At 41.0% G+C, this 21336-nt stretch overlaps 1 protein-coding gene across 1 annotated transcript in view; it reads right to left on the reverse strand.

Moving 5' to 3' along the window:
* Nucleotides 1-20511, reverse strand: part of mtmr8 (myotubularin related protein 8) — a 52648-nt gene extending 32137 nt beyond the window's left edge. Inside the window, exons 1-6 of the mRNA XM_048605303.1 lie at nucleotides 20377-20511; nucleotides 18709-18834; nucleotides 17425-17587; nucleotides 15196-15353; nucleotides 11851-11979; nucleotides 1069-1203 (exon numbers count right to left, since the gene is read on the reverse strand). Of these exons, the coding sequence (XP_048461260.1) occupies nucleotides 1069-1203; nucleotides 11851-11979; nucleotides 15196-15353; nucleotides 17425-17587; nucleotides 18709-18834; nucleotides 20377-20511 (846 nt within the window). The remainder of the gene's footprint in view (nucleotides 1-1068; nucleotides 1204-11850; nucleotides 11980-15195; nucleotides 15354-17424; nucleotides 17588-18708; nucleotides 18835-20376) is intronic.
* Between the last annotated feature and the right edge of the window lie 825 nt (nucleotides 20512-21336).

The raw sequence follows: 21336 nt of genomic DNA on the forward strand, positions 1-21336 counted from the left end.
AACCAAGTGACACTTGTGTGTTCTGGAAGCCACAAATATTAATTCACAAGGCCTGGTTCTTTGCAGACATAAAGAACATGTGCGTGTAATGTGTCTGTTTCAACTTTTTTCAATGCTCTTCTCTTTCGGTGGGGGAGTTCAAGACTAAGGGGCATATTTTTAAGGTGAGAGGAAGAAGATTTTAAAAATACATGAGGCAATTTTTTACAGAGAGTGGTTCATGTGTGGAATGAACTTCAAGAGAAAGTGGTGATTGCGGGTACAATTACAATGTATAATAGACATTTCAATAAGTACATAAATAAGAAACGTTTGGAGGGATATGGGCCAAGCGCAGGCAGGTGGGACTAGTTTAGTTTGGGCTTATGGTCAGCATGGACCGAAGAGTCTGTTTCCGTGTTGTACGACTCTGACTCTAAAACTCAACAAAACAGGTAACAGCCATTCTCCAGTTCATTTCTCAGGGCAATTTCCTTATGAATCAGAGTGAGCCTACTTGATTTAAAATTTAAACAAAGCCTAGCTATTAACTGTTAATCAGCAATATTTGCATTCTACACGCCAAAGCCTCTAAAATTACACTCAACTTGCCAAATCAGCAATCGCCTCTCATGCAGTACAAAACTCATTTACACCTTGAAATGATGTTGTGGAATGTTCTGATGACTGCAGACAAAAGCAAATATGTTAAGAGGAGTTGTTGGTTCAAGTCTGTAAACAGAACTTCACGTCAGCTGATAAGGCTATTTGATGTCATAACAGCATCAGTACAGGTGTGTCCAGCACATGGAAGAAATCCAGGAAACTCCACATTGCTCCACTTTCCATCAAAGATCACTGCTCCAGAAGTGGCTGGGCTTCACTATCCATCTCGGATGTCCTCTGGCTGCCAGTGGTGCTAATGATCATATGCATACATCCTTCAATTTGAATCACTGATGGAATTAGGTGAGTTCCAGACCCAATTTTCTTCCTCCCAAATCAGAAACACAAAGGCACATTTTAATAGCATTCAGTTTACTAACTTTTGAAGTCGTGTCCATAAAATGATTGGATGAACAAAAATACCTTTGGTCTCGTGTCCACCACATACATGAATGGACTTGCTGGGTTGGCCTTGCTAATAGCTTGGAGCATTTGTTCATCCTCCACGCACCTGGCACTGAACCCTGAAAGTGGTTGACTGCACCGGCAAATGGCAGCCTGTTGAAACAAGCATTGGATTCCCATTAGAGATGATGCTGAGAATAAAAAAACAAAGACCAAATTAATTGGTAAATAATAATTTAACAATCCATTTGGACACATCCATCATGCCCAGTCACTGAATGAAATACAATTTCTAGTACAGAGTCTAGCTGGATAATTTGAGTGTTTCATGTCACAAGTGACAGAGAGTTCACTTTCATATTTTAATAGTAACCAATCTGAAGGACAAGGCATAGTGATAAATCACATAAAACTGAAAGTAATTAAGTATTGACCATTGTAATACAATGATCAAAAGAATTTTTTTTCAAATAAAGGCTTAATTGAATGTGGAATGTACTATCCTAGCAAGATATATGTGTGGAAATATCTGGGGAGTTTTAAAGACATAGCCTCTTCCTCAATTTGATTATGTTGTGATGGATCTAACTGATATTTTATACACAGCAAAATCATTTAACACATATTCCCCAATAAAAATCTACCAAAGTTAATGTTCAGTTTATCAACTGGCCCAGTTTCATCAAGCATTTTGAGGGCAAAAGTTGCAGACTTTTCACTATTCTTTGTTTGTTTTTAATTCATTCACGGGATTGGGGCATCACTGGCTAGGCAGCATTTATTGCCCATCCCTAATTGCCCAGAGGGCCGTTAAGAGTCAACCACATTGCTTTTGGTCTGGAGTCACATGTGGGCCAGACCAGGTAAGGATGGCAGTTTCCTTCCCTACAGAACATGAATGAACCAGATGGGTTTTTCCAACGATCGACAATGGATTCACAATCATTAGTCTCTTATTTCCAGATATTTATTGAATTCAAATTCCACCATTGGCTGTGGTGGGATTCGAACCCATGGACCAGAACATTATCTGGGTCACTGGATTAACAGTCCAGCGACAATACCACTAGGCCATTGCCTCCCCTAAAAACATGCTCCTTGACCTCAACCTTAAGCAATCTAGCTCAAATTTAAAATTGGTCTTTCATGTTTGGAATTTACCTCTCCAGAGCAAATAATGTTGCCCACCACACAATACTGACTCATTATCCATAGATCTCAGACTCTAAGTAAAAATTTATGTTAACCAAACTATAAGAGAGTGATCAAAAAACGAACTGCCGATAATGAAAATCTGAAACAATTACAGAAAATGCTTGAGAAATTCAGCAGGTCTGGCAGCAACTGTGAGGAGAAAGCAGAGTCACTGTTCCAGAATCAGCGACCTTTCATTCGAAAGGACTATGGCGTGTGCTTGCGTGCATACGTGCGTAAGGCTGCAGGATTCCCAAGTGGTAAATGAGACGCTGTTCTCCCAGTTTGCGCTGAGCCTCACTGGAGCACTGCAGTAGCGGTGGCACAGGAACATGGCGCTGTATTGAAATGGCAGACAAATGGAAGCTCAAGATCACTTTTGCGGAGAAAAACGTAGGAGTTCTGCGAAGTGGATGCCCAATCTACATTTTAGCTCCCCAGTGTAGAGGACACCACATTGTGAGCAGCGTATTCAGTAGACTAGATTGGGTGAAGCTGCTTTAACTTGAAGGTGTATCTAGGGCTTTGGATTCTGAGGAGGGAGGAACTAAAACGGGCAGATGTTCCACCTTTGCGATTGCATGGGAAGATATCATGGGGTGTAGGGAGGTGTTGGGAGTGGACCAGGGTGTCCTGGAAGGAATGGTCCCTGTGAAAGGCTGAGAAAGGATGGGAGGGTAATACATGTCTAGTGGTGGTCATGGTGGTTTATGATCATTTGGACACAAGGAGGAAAGTGAGGACCCGGGGGCGCTATCGCTGTTGCGGGACAGAAGAGGCGAGATAGAAGTGCGGGATACAGGTGAGGGCCCCGTCAACCGCAGTGATGGAGAATTCTTGATTAAGAAAGTGGACATTTCAGAGGGTCCCTGCAGAAAGTGGCATCAACAGAACAGATGCAATGGAGAAACTTAGAGAATGGAATGGAGTCTTTACAGAAAGCTGGGGTGAGAATGTATAGTCCAGATAACTGTGGGATTCAGTGATTTGGAGTGGATGCTGGGGGCTAGACTATCCCCAAAAATGGAAACAGAGATGTCGAGTAAGGTACGGGAGGGATCAGAAACGGCCCATGTGAAGGTGAGAGTAGAGTGGAAATTGAAAGTGAAATTGATAAATTTTTCCTGATGAAAGGGGTAGTAGCACTGATGATGTCATCAACGTACCAGAGAAGGAGTTGTGGAGAGGGACCCAAGTAGGACTGGAACAAGGAATGTTCCACAAACCTCACAAAGGGACAGGTATAACTAGGGCCTATATAGGTACCCATGGCTACAGTAATGTAGGCAGAAGGAATGGAATTGGTGAATAGCTGGTGTTTATTGATTCCTGATGTTTCCATCTCCTAATTTATTTCATTGTCTAATAAATGCAGGGCACCTCAGTCTCACAAAATGCACATCAGAAAGGACTGTGGCGTGTGCGTAAGACTGCAGGATTCCCATGTCTCACTGTTAAGTGTTGTTAGTTGGTGAAGCCCAAGCCTAGGTTTCAGAGCTTCAACAGCAGCTACTGTCATTGCAGTGTATCCATAAGTTAAAAACTAGATAGGCAGCATGTTTCTTGAGATGGTCACCCTGCAACATAGAAGTGAGCAGACAAAGAGGGGAATGTTTGATCATCAGTTAAGGAGGACCAGGCAGTGAATACATGACTCTAAAGTCCATCTCACTCTCACTCAGTGCAAGGTGTCGCTGAGCAGCTGAAGAACACTGAGGGTGGACAATCAGTGGTGTAATCCATATTGGTAAAAAGAACACACGTAGAGGAAGAAGAGATAAAATTGTACAAACAGGTTTAAGGGACCTAGAAAGGAAATCAAGAACCAGGAACTCAAAAATGGATTATCAAAATGCCACAGGGGAGTGTGAATGGGACCTGGAGGATAGAATAGATGCATCCAAAGCTGGACAGTCAATGAAGGAGGGAGAGTTACAAATTCCTAAGACATTGAGACCAGTTCTAGGGGAGATGCCCCTAAACAGACCCAGGATCAAATGCCCTCACTGAGCAGTTTTCCAGTACTATTATACAAATAATAGTATAAGTGGCAAAGAAAGAGAAGGGTTTCTAAGATTATTCAGGAAACTTTGTCAAGTAATTCAATTTCAGCCCAATGAAAGTCATTTGATAAAGCGTTATAAATGAAAGAGGAAGTGGTAGCATGGATAAGATGATGAAAGGCAGGAAACAGTGGAGCAATGAATGGTTAATAAAAACCAAAAGAACTGTGGATGTTGTAAATCAGGAACAAAAACATAAGTTGCTGGAAAAGCTCAACAGGTCTGGCAGCATCTGTGAAGAAAAAAAATCAGAGTTAACGTTTTGGGTCTGTTCTGAGGAAGGGTCACTGGACCCAAAACGCTAACTCTGATTTTTTCTTCACAGATGCTGCCAGACCTGCTCAGCTTTTCCAGCAACTGCTGTTTTGGTTAGTGAGCAATGAATGGCTGTTTTTCAGACTGGGTCAGAGTATGCATAAAATTATTTGGGTGTCACAGGTACCGCCAGAATTTGTTGTCCCTCTCTAATTGCTCTTGAAATGAATAGCTTGCTAAAGCACTACAAAGGACAGTTAAAAGCCAACAACATTGCTAGAGTCACATGTGAACTAGATCAGGTAAGGATGAAAATTTTCTTTCTCTAAAGGAAGTTAAGGAATCAGCTGGAGATGTTCATGATGCCTCATGGTCTTTATTGAGACTGGTTTTCAATTCCAGGATTACTAATTGAATTTAAATTCCACCAACTAGTGTAGTGGTATCTGAGCTGCATTCCCAGAGCATTAGCCTTGATCTCCGGATCACCAGTCCAGTGACATGCATTACAGCCTCTCCCCTATAATGGTGCTCCTGAGACATCAGTGCTAGGACTACTGCATCGCTTAATTTATAAATTAAACTTTAATGTACAATTTCAAAATTTGCACAACACAAAACTTGGAGGTACAGCGAACTGTGTGGAGGAAAGTGATAAACTTGCAGAAGGCACAGGCTGGTGAAATAAGGAAAGACTCGACAGATGCAATTTCACGCAGAAATGCAAAGTGGTAGGAAGAACAAGGAGAGGCAAATAAATGAAGGAGTACTATTCTGAACTGGGTACAGGAATGTAAAGAACTGGAGGTATATGCATACAGATCATCATAGGTGGTAGGAAAGGAAGTTATGATGAACATTTATAGAAACATTAGTTTGGCCTCAAATGTTAACACGAGTTGGTCACATCTACAATACTGTACCCAGTTCTGCAGACAGTACTTTGGAAAGTTTTGAAGATTTGAGGATATAAAAAAAAAACTACAAGAATGGTTCGGGGAATGAGTGACTTTACATAAAGATTACAGCAGCTGGAGTTGTTTTCCTTAAATACAAAAGCTCTGATTGAAGAGTTTACAATCATAAGAGGCATGCAATGAGTGGTTACATTCTGCAATTCAACACCAGCAATGATGCAATTATGGTTTTCCAAAAAAAAGATTTGTATTACCATCCAAAGAGGGAAAAACTGCAGGGTTTTAACTTGCATATAGGCACCAATGATACAGGTAAAAAACGGGATGAGGTCCTACAAGCAGAATTGAGAGAGTTAGGAGCCAAGTTAAAAACTCTACTTTTGCAGCAGCAGCAGCAGGAGCGGTGAGAGCGAGGACCAGGAGGCTGCCGGAAGGTAAGTCTCCCATTTAAATACTTACCTCATGGAATCAGCAGCATCCATTTTTGCAGCAGTGGCAGCAGCGAGAGCGAGGACCAAGGGGCTGCCGCAAAGGTAAGTTCTTCATTTCGGCAGTGGAGCTGAGTGGGAGCGGTCGAATTGCCCTCTGGGAAGGTGAGTGAACTGATATATTTGGGCAGTGGCTAAACCCGAGGCACTACACATGTAGTGTCTCCCACCCGCCCTCCTCCTGAGCAAAAAAAAAAGACTCTGGTGTGTTGATAAGGTAAGGTTTTTCTTTTTCTTTTTTTTTAAAATTGTGTGCTGGTAAGTAGAGTGATTTGGTAAAATTTTTTTCATTTCATTCATCTAGTATTTGATATTACAGTAGGACTAAGTTAAGCTTAAGAGTAAAAACGGCAGGAGATCCCAGACCCGTGTTATGCTCCTCTTGCTCAATGTGGGAGCTCAGGGACGCGGCTGACGTCCCTGACTCCTACACGTGCAGCAAGTGTGTCCAGCTGCAGCTCGTTAGACCGCATGACGGCTCTGGAGCTGCGGATGGACTCACTTTGGAGCATCCGTGATGCTGAGGAAGTCATGGATAGCACTTTTAGCAAATTGGTCACACCGCAGATTAGGATTGCTGAGGGAATGGGTGGCCAAAAGGCAGAGAAAAAGCAGGAAGGCAGTGCAGGTGCCCCCTGCGGTCATCTCCCTCCAAAACAGGTATACCACTTTGGATACTGTTGGGGGAGATGGCTCATCAGGGGAAGGCAGCAGTAGCCAGGTTCATGGCACTGTGGCTGGCTCTGCCATACAGAAAGGCAGGAAAAAGAGTGGAAGGGCTATAGTCGTAGGGAATTCGATTGTAAGGGGAGTAGATAGGCGGTTCTGTGGTTGAAAACGAGACTTCCGAATGGTATGTTGCCTCCCAGGTGCACGGGTCAGGGAAGTCTCAGATCGACTGTAGGACATTCTGAAGGGGGAGGGTGAACAGCCAGCTGTCGTGGTGCATATAGGCACCGATGATAAGTAAAAAAACGGGATGAGGTCCTACAAGCAGAATTTAGGGAGTTAGGAGCCAAGTTAAAAAGTAGGACCTCAGAGGTAGTAATCTCAGGATTGCTACCAGTGCCACATGCTAGTCAGAGTAGAAATGAAAGAATAGGCAGGATAAATGAGTGGCTTGAGAGATGGTGCGGGGGTGGGGGGGGTTCAGATTTTTGGAACATTGGGACCGGTTCTGGGGGAGGTGGGACTATTACAAATCGGATGGTCTACACCTGGGCAGGACTGGAACCAATGTCCTAGGGGGTGCTTTTGCTAACGCTGTTGGGGCAGCTTTAAACTAATGTGGCAGGGGGATGGCAACCAAATGAGGAGATTAGTGGGCAGTAAGGAACTAGATAATGAAGTCAGTGTGACTAAGGGGAAGAGTAGGCAGAGAGCAGATGACGAACGCAAAGGGACAGGTGGTCTGAGGTGCATTTGTTTTAATGCAACAAGTGTAGTAGGTAAGGCAGATGAACTTAGGGCTTGGATTAGTACCTGGAAGTATGATGTTATTGCTATTACTGAGACTTGGTTGAGGGAAGGGCAAGATTGGCAACTAAATATCCCAGGATATAGATGCTTCAGGCGGGATAGAGAGGGAGATAAAAGGGATGGAGGAGTTGCATTAGTGGTCAAAGAGGATACCACAGCTGTGCTGAAGGAGGACACTATGGAGGACTTGAGCAGTGAGGCAATATGGGCAGAGCTCAGAAATAGGAAGGGTGCAGTAACAATGTTGGGGCTGTACTACAGGCCTCCCAACAGTGAACGTGAGATAGAGGTACAAATATGTAGACAGATTATGGAAAGATGTAAGAGCAACAGGGTGGTGGTGATGAGAGATTTTAATTTTCCCAACATTGGCTGGGATTCACTTAGTGTTAGGGGTTTAGATGGAGCAGAATTTGTAAGGAGCATCCAGGAGGGTTTTCTAGAGCAGTATGTAAATAGTCCAACTCAGGGAAGGGCCATACTGGACTTGGTGTTGGGGAATGAGCCCGGCCAGGTAGTTGAAGTTTCAGTAGGGGATTATTTGGGAATAGTGATCACAATTCCATAAGTTTTAGAATACTGATGGACAAAGACAAGAATGGTCAAAAAGGAAGAGTGCTAAATTGGGGGAACGCCAACTATAGCAAAATTCAGCAGGAATGGGGAGTGTGGATTGGGAGCAGCTGTTTGAGGGTAAATCCATATTTGATATGTGGGAGGCTTTTAAAGAGAGGTTGCTTAGACTGCAGTACAAACATGTCCCTGCGAAAATGAGGAATAGAAAGGGCAAGATTAGGGAACCATGGATGACAGGTGAAATTGTGAGATGAGCAAAGAGGAAAAAGGAAGCATACATATGGGCTAGGCGACTGAAAACAGATGAAGCAATGGGTAAGTAGGATCAATCTGAAATGAGGAATTAAAAGGGCTAAAAGGAGTCATGAAATATCTTTAGCAAACAGGGTTAAGGAAAATCCCAAAGCCTTTTATTTGTACATAAGGAGCAAGAGGGTAACTAGAGAAAGGGTTGGCCCACTCAAGGACAAAGGAGGGAAGTTATGTGAGAAGTCAGAGAAAATGAGTGAGATTCTTAATGAGGACTTTGCATCAGTATTCACTGAGGAGAGGGACATGATGGATGTTGAGGTTAGGGATAGATGTTTGATTACTCTAGGTCAAGTCGGCATTGGTGGGGGTGGGGTGGGGGGGGGGAAAGAGTGTTGGGTATTCTAAAAGGCATTAGGGTGGACAAGTCCCCAGGTCCGGATGGGATCTATCCCAGGTTACTGAGGGAAGCCAGAGAAGAAATAGCTGGGGCCTTAACAGATATCTTTGCAGCATCCTTGAGCACGGGTGAGGTCTCGGAGGACTGGAGAATTGCTAATGTTGTCCCCTTGTTTAAAAAGGGTAGCAAGAATAATCCAGGAAATTATAGACCGGTGAGCCCGACGTCAGTGGTGGGGAAGCTGCTGGAGAAGATACTGAGGGATAGGATCTATTTACATTTGGGAGAAAATGGGTTTATTAGTGAAAAGCAGCATGGTTTTGTGCAGGGAAGGTCATGTCTTACCAACTTGATAGAATTCTTTGTCACTTCCTCAAAGTTGATAGATGAGGGAAGGGCTGTGGATGTCATATACATGGACTTCAGTAAGGCGTTTGATAAGGTTCCCCATGGTAGGCTGATGGAGAAAGTGAAGTCGCATGGGGTCCAGGGTGTACTAGCGAGATGGATAGAGAACTGGCTGGGCAACAGCAGACAGAGAGTTGTAGTGGAAGGGAGTTTCTCAAAATGGAGAACTGTGACCAGTGGTGTTCCACAGGGATCCGTGTTGGGACCACTGTTGTTTGTGATATACATAAATGATCTGGAGGAAGGTGTAGATGGTCTGATTAGCAAGTTTGCAGATGACAATAAGATTGGTAGCAGATAGTGGAGGGGACTGTCGGAGAATGAAGCAGAACATAGATAGATTGGAGAGTTGGGCGGAGAAATGTCAGATGGAGTTCAATCCAGGCAAATGCAAGGTGATGCATTTTGGAAGATCCAAATCAAGAGCGAACTAAACGGTAAATGGAAAAGCCCTGGGGAAAACTGATGCACAGAGAGATCTGGGTGTTCAGGTCCATTGTACCCTGAAGGTGGCAACGCAGGTGGATAGAGTGGTCAAGAAGGCATACAGCATGCTTTCATTCATCGGACGGGGTATTGAGTACAAGAGTTGGCAGGTTATGTTACAGTTGTATAGGACTTTGGTTCAACCACATTTGGAATACTGCGTACAGTTCTGGTCACCACATTACCAAAAGGATGTGGATGCTTTGGAGAGGGTGCAGAGGAGGTTCTCCAGGATGTTGTCTGGTATGGAGGGCGTTAGCTATGAAGAGAGGTTGAGTAGATTAGGATTATTTACATTAAAAAGACAGAGGTTGAGGGGGGATCTGACTGAGGTCTACAAAATCATGAGAGGTATAGACAGGGTGGATAGCAAGAAGCTTTTTCCCCCAGAGTGGGGGACTCAATTACTAGGGGTCACGATTTCAAGGTGTTAGGGGAAAAGTTTAAGGGAGATATGCATGGAAAGTTCTTTAGCAGAGGGTGGTGGTTGCTTGGAACATGTTGCCAGCAGAGGTGGTAGAGGCGGGCACAATAGCGTCATTTAAGATGTATCTAGACAGATACATGAATGGGCAGGGAGCAGAGGGATACAGATCCTTGGAAAATAGGCGACAGGTTTAGATAGAGGATCTGGATTGGCGCAGGCTTGGAGGGCCGAAGGGCCTAAGGGCCTGTTCCTGTGCTGTAATTTTCTTTGCTCTTTGTTCTTTGTTCGGTTACCAGGAAAACCAAGAATGGGATTAGTTAATTTGTTTTTCCAGAAAGAACACAAATGTAACAGGTCAAATGGCCATTGTAGATATTTTGAATTAACCTGTTCAGACGTGTTACAGCACACACCTGGAGTAGGTGGAACATGAACCCAGGGCTTCTGACTCAGAGTTTGTGATATTAGCATTGCACCACAAGTAAACATGTAAAAATGTAACAAATACGGGAGTAAGATGATTTCATGTATCAATCTTCTGATGACAAGAATAGACAAATTCAACAGCCAACAGGGAAATGTTAATCTGGAGGTTAAAATAATGAAATCAAATTTAAATTATATTAAAATTACAAATGAATACACCATTTCCACACTACAGGGATTGAAGCACATATACATTTCATCATTTAAGTTCTTCATTCAGGACATGAACAATGAAAGGAATAGGCCTACGTTGGTACCTTGCTGAACTGCATCTTATGGGACTGGCTTTAGTTGAGCGGAGTTTCCTTGATTGTTCTGGGCATGGTATAGGCAACTAGTTTTGAAACTGGGTAGATCATACAAGGGATTTTCCAAACTTACTAGCTCTTGTTGTTTATACAGTTTAGCTAGAAAAGTTGCAGACTCAGAACTAAGGGCAGAATCTGTGGAGTCCGAACAAGTAGAAGCACGGATGCAAGCTGACAAAACAGAACAGAAAAAGTAGGAGTGAGTGAAAATGTTTTCACTCAGATTGACTGATTTTCCACAAGAACTTGTGCTGGGATCATTGTTGTACAGCTTTTTTAAAGTACATGGTCTTGGGAACAGAAGAACACGTTCAAAATTTGTGAATAACAGAGGACTGGGACAAAATATACAAAGACATTAATAAAAATTACAGATGGGATGTTTAATTCATGATTGAACTTCAGTAAGTCTGAAGTACTATATTTTGGTAGGAAGGCTAAAGTCACATGCTACTGGGACCACTCTCGCAAAAATTTACAGCAGAATCCACTACACCATAGGTGTTGGAATTGTGTAAGTAAAATTAACTACTGCGCGTTAATAAGAAAATTCCTAATTTTAACTAGCAAATTGAATATTCACCTCATATGACAGCCATGAGCCTCTTGAGCTACAAGTTCATTTGTGGTATACTGAACCGCATTATAATGGAGTCACCTTCTCAAGGGAAGGTAGAAATAGGCAATAAAAGCTGGATTTGACAGCAAAGCCCAACTCCTATGAATCAATACAAAAACAATTAGACAATTGCTGTTAGACATCTCAAGGTACTCTACAATGGGTGAAGCATTTGTAAAATGTAGCCATTGTAGTAAAGTAGGAAAATAGCAGTTAATTTGCGCAAAGCAAGCTCGCACAAACAGCCATATAGTAACGAGCAGATAATCTTTTGTGAGGTTGATTGGGGAATAAATGTACTGACAAGGCTTCTGTGGATAACTATCCTGCTTATCTTCAAATAGTACCAGGGATATTTTAAATTCACCCGAGCGGGAAAATGGGTGCATTGCTTTAAAGTCCTATTCAAACCTCAGCACAAAATTAGGAATAGGTAAATACTTACGTTATTCTCCTTGAAAAAATATGAAAGAACAGGAAATCGCCCTCTACTTCTGAACTTTGAACTGCCCACTATTATTGGCTTGTTTGCTCCTTTTGGCACATAGAGAAATGTTGAATACGTACTGCAAGTCTAGAAGGAACCAAAACGATTGCATGGTAGAATCTGACATATACATAAAGGGTTTGCTCAGTTTTTAGAAAATTAATTAACAGTTCCAAAGAAAGTCTCATTTTGCTGCCAAAGTACAAAACTGAGGAAGAAAATTATAATGCTCTTACATTTAAGTTCAACTCATCAGGATACTATCTTAAGACCAACTTAATATTTATATAGTGCCTTAACCATAGTAAAACTTCAAGGTACTTTTGAAAAGCATTATCAAGCAAAATATGACACCAAGCCATTTAACAAGGTATTAAATACAGTGAATTATACAGTGCAGAAGGAAGTGATGCAACATGTGGGTGTGTGATTCAAATATATGTTATATATATATTATCATTTATTTTAGAGTTGGAATCTTTTTGTCCTTTGTGAATGTTTCACTGGACTCAATTTGGCTGGAGCGGTGTTGACAATGACTCCTGGCCTGTAGGCCTGATGAGTGGACTCTTACGGCAGCAGCGGTTCATCGACTATGGCGGTGTCAGTGCCCAGAGTGGAGTCCTTGCAGAAGTTCTGGAGCCATGTTTGCGACCCCGACCAATGAAGATGAACTCTAAGTACTTTCTTTTTATTCTTTTGTACCTCAAAATGGTGCCAACTTGTGGCAACAGAACAGTTTTCACTGTATCTCCCAAGATATGACAATAAATCATTCTGTCAGTTAATGAGCGGCATGTGGGTTTTGGTCGGTATGAGGCGATTTAACGATTAATATGTCAGAATTTCTGGACCCATGATTTTAAAATCAGTTTAAGAGAGTTACCCCCAACTGATAATGGGAATTTGTTTGCATTGGGCTCAGCATTGCGTCTAATGTCTTCTTCTTCTGCACATACCTCCAAAATCCACATGTAGCAATGACTTTTGGAAGTGCAAGTCAATGCTGCAATCTGGGTCAGCATGTCCATAGCCAAATACAAATGTCAGAGTGTCCAAACACACAACTTAGAGGAAACATTGATTGGAAGAGTTTTGCAAATGGACTAAGTAAACATTAAGGAGAACTTAAGTGGGAAAAGTCAGCATGGAAAGCCTTTGATTTCAGTTCACAGAAATCTTGGTTGAAGAATTTAGATGTATGAAATGGTTTCTCCAAGCGAAAGGAGTAAGTTCAGAAAGTTAGGAAACAAGCTACCTCACCGTAAGGGTTTTAATTTGAAAGCTTCAACCCAGAAGTGCTTGGTTAGAACTCTACAGGGGTTATTGAAACCTGAGAAAGTTTAAACTCAGTTGTGAGCCTAATCAAGGAAGAGGCTATCAGACACTTAAGACTGGGAATTAAAAGAAATAGTTAAGGTAAATCTAGAGAGGTGACAGAAAAGCAAACTGTCCGTGGTGTTTGAGCATTGCAACATGATGGAGTTGGCTTAGACAGGATTGTATTTTTACTGTGTGTTTTGAAATCTTTCCATTTCTTTTATATATAAGTACCCTGTTTTTTTTTGCAAAATGAATTTCTGTTTTATTGTTATAGCTAAATCTGCAGCATTGCAGAAGTGTTTCAGTGAAATATCACCTGGTTAAATATAAATCAAAAAATTAAACAAAATATAATCACAAGTCAGAATTCAGTCTGGGATCTGACTTGTCCAGGTGGGATTTAGATTTGGATTCAGCTCAGATCATAACAGATGCCATTTGTCCTCTTCTGCCTGCTCTTTAAACTGACCACACAATTAGTCAGACTCACACCTTTTGTTCCCCCAGATCTGTAGTTTTTTTTTTCTATTTCAACTTTTATTGCATTTGTAAATTAGTGAATCTGTTTCCACCCTGTAAAAGGCAGTACACTGGCAAGATGAGATAGAAAAAGGAGTGTTGAGGTCAGACAGACTATCAGTGAAGATTTTCTTATGTTAACTTTAGTGAGTGCCAAGTAGGACCAGTAGAAGAGTTATAAACAAGTTGCAATTTAGAAATCCCTCAAAAAGAAAAGAACTATAGGGTGTATTGATTCAGTTCCTGCAAACCAGGTACTAGGCATCAAAAATCAAGCCGGAAAATACAAAACTTATTTTTGCAAAGGTGCTGTAACTCAAATTCCTCAATTAAAATAATAGAGAATTGAGTGGGTGGAAAACATGATTACCTTTTGTGTTTAGATTTCCAGTTGACTGGGCTGAACATAAGCATGATCAAGCAAGAGTCTCGATTATGCCACTCTCATTTCAAGGATGCTTAATCTTCCTGCTTTATGAATTTAGGCAAGAAACATTCTGATTTTTCCAATTATATGTAATTGGAACTTAAGAACAGGAGAACAGAAAATTAGCAGCATGAATGACCTGTTGGGTACTTAGATCTGCTTCAACATTGGATAAGATCTTGACTGATCTGATCATGGCCTTTACTTTCCTATCTCCCCCTTGTACCCTTTGGCTTCCTTGTCAGTCAAGAATATGTCTACATCTGCCTTAAAAAATTCAATGGTTCTACTTCCACTGCTCTGAGGAACAGAATTCTGCAGACTTACGCTTCTCTGAGAGAACTATTTCTCATTTCTGACTTAAATGGGCAACCACTAATTTTTAAATTGTGCTCCCAGTTCTCGATTCCCATTAAGGGAAAACATCTTTTCAGCATCCACGCTGCAAAGTAACCTCAGAATCTTATGTTTCAAAAATCAGCTCTCATTCTTCTGAACTCCAGTGGAAACAGGACCAATCTTTCCTCATTCTTCATGTACAAAACCAGGCAGCACGTTAAAAGGCACAATCTAATTCTCGTCTGATGCTACCTCACTCACTTTTGATCGGGATTCAATAGATTGTGAATCAGAAGGTGGGAACTGTAACTAATGTATTTTTTATATCTCTGCCTTGTCTAGAGAGGGAGAACAACCATAAAACTCGATCTGCTGCTCTGGCTGAGACCAATTAAATCATTAGAGCAGGACTAGACTCAAATTCTAGCATTTTCTGGTGTGATAAATAGAAGGATATGGACCACATGCTGACAAATGAGACTAAGTTAATTTAGGATATCTGGTCGCATGGAAGAGTTGGATCAAAGAGTCTATTTCCATGCTGTACATTTCTATGACTCTTGCGACCAATCTAGGCAGTGGTTGTTTAAGCTAGACTAAGAATTGTTGAGATGCTCATAGCTAATATCTGATAACTATCGTGCCACTAAACAGAAAACGCACAACGATCAAAAATCAAAATCATTATTGCTCACCTCATAGTTTTCATTTACATCAGTCTGCTCCCAGTATTCGTTTGGTACTCCCATACGCTGGAAATCTTCTTTTATGTCTATTATTTTCCAACCCATTCCTCTGCTCATTTCAGTCTGCTTAGGGTTGTATGAGAAAGCATAAAGTTCTTCAAACACCACTGAAATACACATAATATTTTCAAAAAATTTAATAGTAGTTAAACGCTTGCTGTATTAGAGGAATGTTTTCAACAATTAGCAATTAAGAAGTTCACATGTACGCCATTACTAAAAGTGTTAAGTACCATTCTATATCTTCCACTGTTTTTGATCTGCCAAGTTTCCTACGTATGTGGAAACTTATGACTCTGTTGAATGTCTCCAATTTCAGCCACTGAGCAATCTACATCCAGCTGTGGGGTTCCTGTCTCCAATATGTAATGCATATTCTTTCCCTTGGGAACACACTTCACTGATACATATGAGCTTCTTAGTGCAGGTCAGCCGATCAAAATTTTTGGAACCCAGATGTGTGCGTTGTCATTCTGAAGCTTAATCAGTTAAAGTCAAGAAGGTTATCAAAGAAGGTCACTGATTCACTTGCTTCTGTGATTACACAAGGACCAAATATCCTTTTGGATTTTACAGTTGATTATTGGGAAGAGAATTCCAGCCAAGTGACTAGCCTATCCATCTAGTTATGCAGAAGGTGTTTTAGCAAAGAGGTCTACTTATATCTTCTGAATATTTATTAACAGGTTAATGTCCCTGAAAATCAGCTTTTGTTTGCGTAAGTCAATTCACCAATTCCTGGATCTTTCGCATGGGCTTCTGTACAACCCAGGAATTCTTAACAGAATAGAATAATTCAAGTGAATGCTTTCTATGCCACATATTTATTCAGAATTGAAACAGGTTTCCTTGGAATGGAGGCGGCAAAGCAGAGATTTGACAGAGTTTTTCAAAATGAGGGATCTAGACAAAGTAGATAAGGAGAAACTGTTCCCATTTGTGAACAGATCAAGAACTAAAAAAAAGCAAATGCAAGATGTGAAAAAACTTTTTTAAACAGCAATTAATCTGCTAGACCTCTGAGCTGCTTGTCTCCTATCACAAAGAGTACCTAACATTCTACTCTGTAACATCACTCTTTCTCCTTCTTGCGTTAGCTAATCTCTTGCCAAAACCCTTCTCCACGCCTCTCACCACAGACTGAACTATTCCGATTCTCTCCTGGCCAGCTCCAAGTCCAATATAAACTTCAGTTCATCCAAAATATTGCCACGGGTGTTGGTTCCACACTAAATCCTGCTCAACCATCAGCAAATTTTCACTGACCTTCATTAGTTCCCACACTAGTCCTGTCTGCAATGCTTTAATTTCAGATTCAGATTCCAGTTTTTTCAGAATCTTAAACTTTCTTATTTATAATGTTCTGCAGCCCTACCAAGAATTCTGCACTTCTCTAACTCTGGCAATTATACATCTTCCACTCCCTTCATTTCAACAGTGTTAGCTGTACCATTAGCCATCTAAGCTGTAAGTTCAGGAAATTCCTACAGCTTTTTGCCCAAGTTTTTACTCACTCCCTTAGTACATCTTCTCTCTTACTTCAGCATCAGATTTGCTTGCTTATATTTCTGTAAGGCTCCTTGGAACATTTTTCAACATTAAGAGTACAACACAAAGACAAATCATTTTTGTTGATGTGGCAGTCTCCCACTTTTTTCATTTCTCACCCAATTTTAGCATCAGACAGGGCCCAACAATATCTGTCAGCCTTAAAAGCATCAATGTAATTTTTTTCCTTTTTTTTCTCTCCACCCACTATGAATGAGAGTTCAACATTGTTAAACTATTGATAATGTAAATGACCAAGTCCATTTGATGCTGGATCATTAGACTAGGACAGGAAACACTCCCATCCCATTTGCCTCAGTTTGTTTTGAATTTAAGTTTGAAAAATAAAGCCTATCGTCTTATAACATATTGCACCACGACCTGCAAGTTAATTTACTGCTTTCCTACTTGGGATATTGTTGTGTACAAATCAGCTGTCATGATTACCTTCATAAGCAGCACATCAAAGTAGCAGTGCACATTTTTCTGATGTGATAAGGCGCTATATAAATACATACTTTTGTACAGACCACATGGAATACATCAATAGTAGCATCTTCAAAAGCTTACATCAATGAAAGAATTACTATACAACGGTTAAAGTACAATTTACACACTAAGATATGGTACCTGGTTGTGACAGTCTGAGAAGTGAACTGTAAACATCATGGCAATCACGTTCTCGACAAATAACAAAATGAGCAACTCTGAAGTTCTTGCAATGAATCAGCAATGGGTATCCTGTAGATGTAAGGGGCAGCTTCTCTATCGCTGAAATATGATGGTGTAAAATCTGTGAAGTATTATTTCAAAAATTAGAATTTAATTTTATCAATGGCCTTACAATGCTCTACTACTTTTCCATTTGTGAACAGCAGTTTCAACACCAGCTCTCTGCATACAGTATTCCCAATTCTCTTTGTTGGATCAAGTTATTAATTAAAATTTGAAGTGAAAACTGATATGATTGCTGTCTAGTGGCAAACACACTACTATAGCATTCTGCCAGAAGGAGAAAAGAATAAATGATACCTATCTTTGATTTCATTTGGTGGCTTCTGATTAGAAATAAGAATTCTGAATCTGAAATTGAGTATAAACCATGAAGAAATGTCAGTTAGGAATTGGGCTAAAGTTAGTCAAATCCATTTGACACTGGATCACAAGTGTCATTACAGGAAACACACACATCCCATTTGCCTTGGCTTGTTTAGAATTTAAGTGCCACAAGAAAAGCCTGTTATCTTATAACATATTGCGCCACGAACTGAAAGTCAATTCACAGCTCTCCTACTTGGGGATAGCTGTAAGTTGTGAGAAATGTTATTAGAATGAGGTATGAATGTGAACCCTGGATTGAAAAAAAACAGTCCAATATGGTTTATCCCAGCAAATTTCAAATGTTTCTTTCTTGTTCCTTCTATGCTCCTAAATATATCATCCTACTTTTTTTTCTTACTTACCTCTTGGCTCACAAAATCAAAATGCATGAGTTTACTAACTGTTTTGAGAAAAGAATGAGTTAGATGTCTTTGCTCCCTTGACTTTTCCATTCTTCTACATCTCAGGCATTGAATAATCATGTTTTGCATCACCTGAGCATTACTTCCCTTCTTCTTTAAACCTTGGTGACTCGTAATACTAACTTCAGTCACCACTGTAGTGTCATAAAATATCTTAAAACATAAAGGTTTTCACAAAATCATCAAAAATTCAACTCTAAATTCAAAAATTTCAAACAACACGTTTAGATCAATGGCTCAGTTTACATTTCATTGAAGTCAATGGAGCTCAAAAATTATATGGTGCATTGGGTTCAAATTTGCAACATTCCCATCAGGTGTGTTCGGTAAAGTGAGAACTTCTGCTTTTAAATGCGATTTAAAAGTAGCGAAGAAAAATGTCACTACGTACCCATGTCTCTTTGCGAATCTCTGATGATTCTACATAAATCAGATGTGTTGCAGTCAAGTAGAGTGTTCCCACAGCTGGCTTCTTAAAAGTAAACCGATCTAGCAATTTTACCTGCTCTACCTGTAAAAAAATAAAAAGCAAAAATTAGGATATGCCGATGGTTTAGTAGCTACGCACCACTGGATAGTTTTCATCGTGAGACATGTCTGCCTCGGTATCGTGGATGTAGGTTGAAGGCTACATTTTTAAAAATCCTTTCATGGGTTGTGGAAGTCACCAACTATGCAAGTATTTATTGCTCATTCCTAACTACCCTGGAGATGGTGATAAGCTTTCTTCTTGAACTCCTGCACTCCATCTGCTGTAGGTAGGTTGTGAGGAAGGGAGTTCCAGGATTTCAGGTCAGCAACAGTTGAAGAAATGGTGATATAGTTCCAAGTCAGGATGGTGTGTAGCTTGCAGTAGAACTTGCAGGTGGTGTTCCCAAGCTTCTGCTGCCATTAACCTTCTAGGTGGTTGTGATTATGTTTGGAAGGTGCCATCAGAGGAGCCTTGGTCAGTTCCTGAAGTGCATCTTGTAGATGGTGGACAGGCAAGGGTAGATATGAGGTGAGTTATTTGGTGCACATTACCAACCTCTAATCTGTAGTTATAGCTACAGTATTTACATAGTTGGTCCGATTCAGTTTCTGGTTAACAGTAATCACCAGGACATTAATAATGGGGGAAATCAGTGATGATGATACAATTGAATGTCAAGGAGTGATGATTAGAATATATTTTGATGAAGATGAAGTCTGACACTTAAGTAGCAAGTAACATCTACACCAAACTTGGATGTTACCTAGGTCTTGCTGCATATGGCCACCCAAAGACTCTGTTACGTACTATGAAGGAGATAGTCATTCAGCCCATTATGTTCAGATCTGTCAACAAATCTGATTACACTAATCCCATTTTCCAGCTTTTGGCCCAAAGCCCCAAGGGCGATGGCAACACAAGAGAATATCTAAACATGGCTTAAGTGTTAAAAGAGGTTCTGACTCTTCTGGTGCCTCTTTCAGGCACTGAGGTCTAGACTCCAACTACCCGATGGGTGAAAACATTTTCCCTCAAATCTCATCTTAGCCTTCTACCTCTTACCTTAAAATTACACAACCTGGTTAGTGATCCCTATAATAATGGAAAAAGTGCCTGCCTATGCACACTATCTATGCCCCTCATAATTCTTATACACCTCCATCAAGTACCCTCTCAACCTTCACTGATCCCAGGAAAACAACCCCAACTTATCGAATCGTTCCACGTACTTCAGACCCTCCAGCCCAGGCAGCAACCTGTTAAATTTCACACACTCTTTAGTGCAATCACAGCCATCCTATAATGTAGCGAGCAGAACAATGCAAGTTATTCCAGTTGTGATCTAACCAGCACTTTATACAATTCCAGCATAATCTCTTGCACTTGTATTCTGTGCCTCGGCTAATAAAAGGCACATATCTGACAAAACAAGGTGTAGAGCTGGATGAACACAGCAGGCCAAGCAGCATCAGAGGAGCAGGAAAGCTGACATTTCGGGTCTAGATCCTTCTTCAGAAATGGGGCCCAGGAACTCTTAAGGCACTTCCCACTGTCTGCACATTTAAAATGTCTCTCGGTCGTATGAACCTGCTTGTGCCTCAGCAGGTTGAACAAATTTGTAAAGCCCTTCTCATAAACAGAACAAGTGAATTGCCTCTCCCCAATCTGAACTCGCTGGTGTTGCAGCAAGCACGCTGACCGAGTGAAGCCCTTCTCACACATGGAGCACAGGAACAGCCTCCCGTGTGACATATCTGATATGCTTTCTTAAGCACCTTATTAACCTGCCCTGCTACCTTGAGGAATTTGTGCACTTTCCAGGGTCCTACCATTTATATTGTAATCCTTTGACTTGCTAGCCCTCCCCAAGGTGTATTTCCACATGCTTTTCCAGATTGAATTCTGCTTGGCACTGCTCTGGCCAGCTCACCAGTCTGTTGATATCTTCTTGCAATTTACTGCTATACTCCTATTACCCGACTAATTTTTGTGTCATCGACAAGTGTCTTGGTCATACTACAAGATTTATGTCCAATCATTACTGAATACCACAAACAGGCTCCAGCACCAACCTTGCACAATCCCATTGGAAAAAAAATTCCTGCTATTGAACCATCCCTCCACATCACTCTCTGCTTCCTGCCTCTCAGCTAATTTTGGATCCAATGTGTCACTCTGCCTTGGAATTCACAGCTCTTACTTTTTTGACCGAAGTTTTCAGGAATATGTTAAGGGAAAGTGAGAGAGGTAAAGAGGTGGAGGCTTAAGGATAGAATTCCAACTGTTAGAGCCCTGGCAGGTATAGATGCAACCACCAAATGAGGCAGCAATGATAAACAGGAATGCTCAAGGACAGAAAGGTATAGAATATACTTCACAAAAATAAACCACTCAATCCAATTTGAAAATCTCTGGTGGGTTTACTTACAGCTCAACTAATAGAGTAAACTCCAGACACAGCCTGTTCCTCAAGAGCTACACAGCAGCCTGTGACCTGTGGTTATGTGACAACATTCAGGGTACTTAGACAACAAGGTGCAGAGCTGG

This window comes from Rhincodon typus, chromosome 14 (assembly GCF_021869965.1).
Source record: "Rhincodon typus isolate 14 chromosome 14, sRhiTyp1.1, whole genome shotgun sequence".
Lineage (NCBI taxonomy): Eukaryota > Metazoa > Chordata > Chondrichthyes > Orectolobiformes > Rhincodontidae > Rhincodon > Rhincodon typus.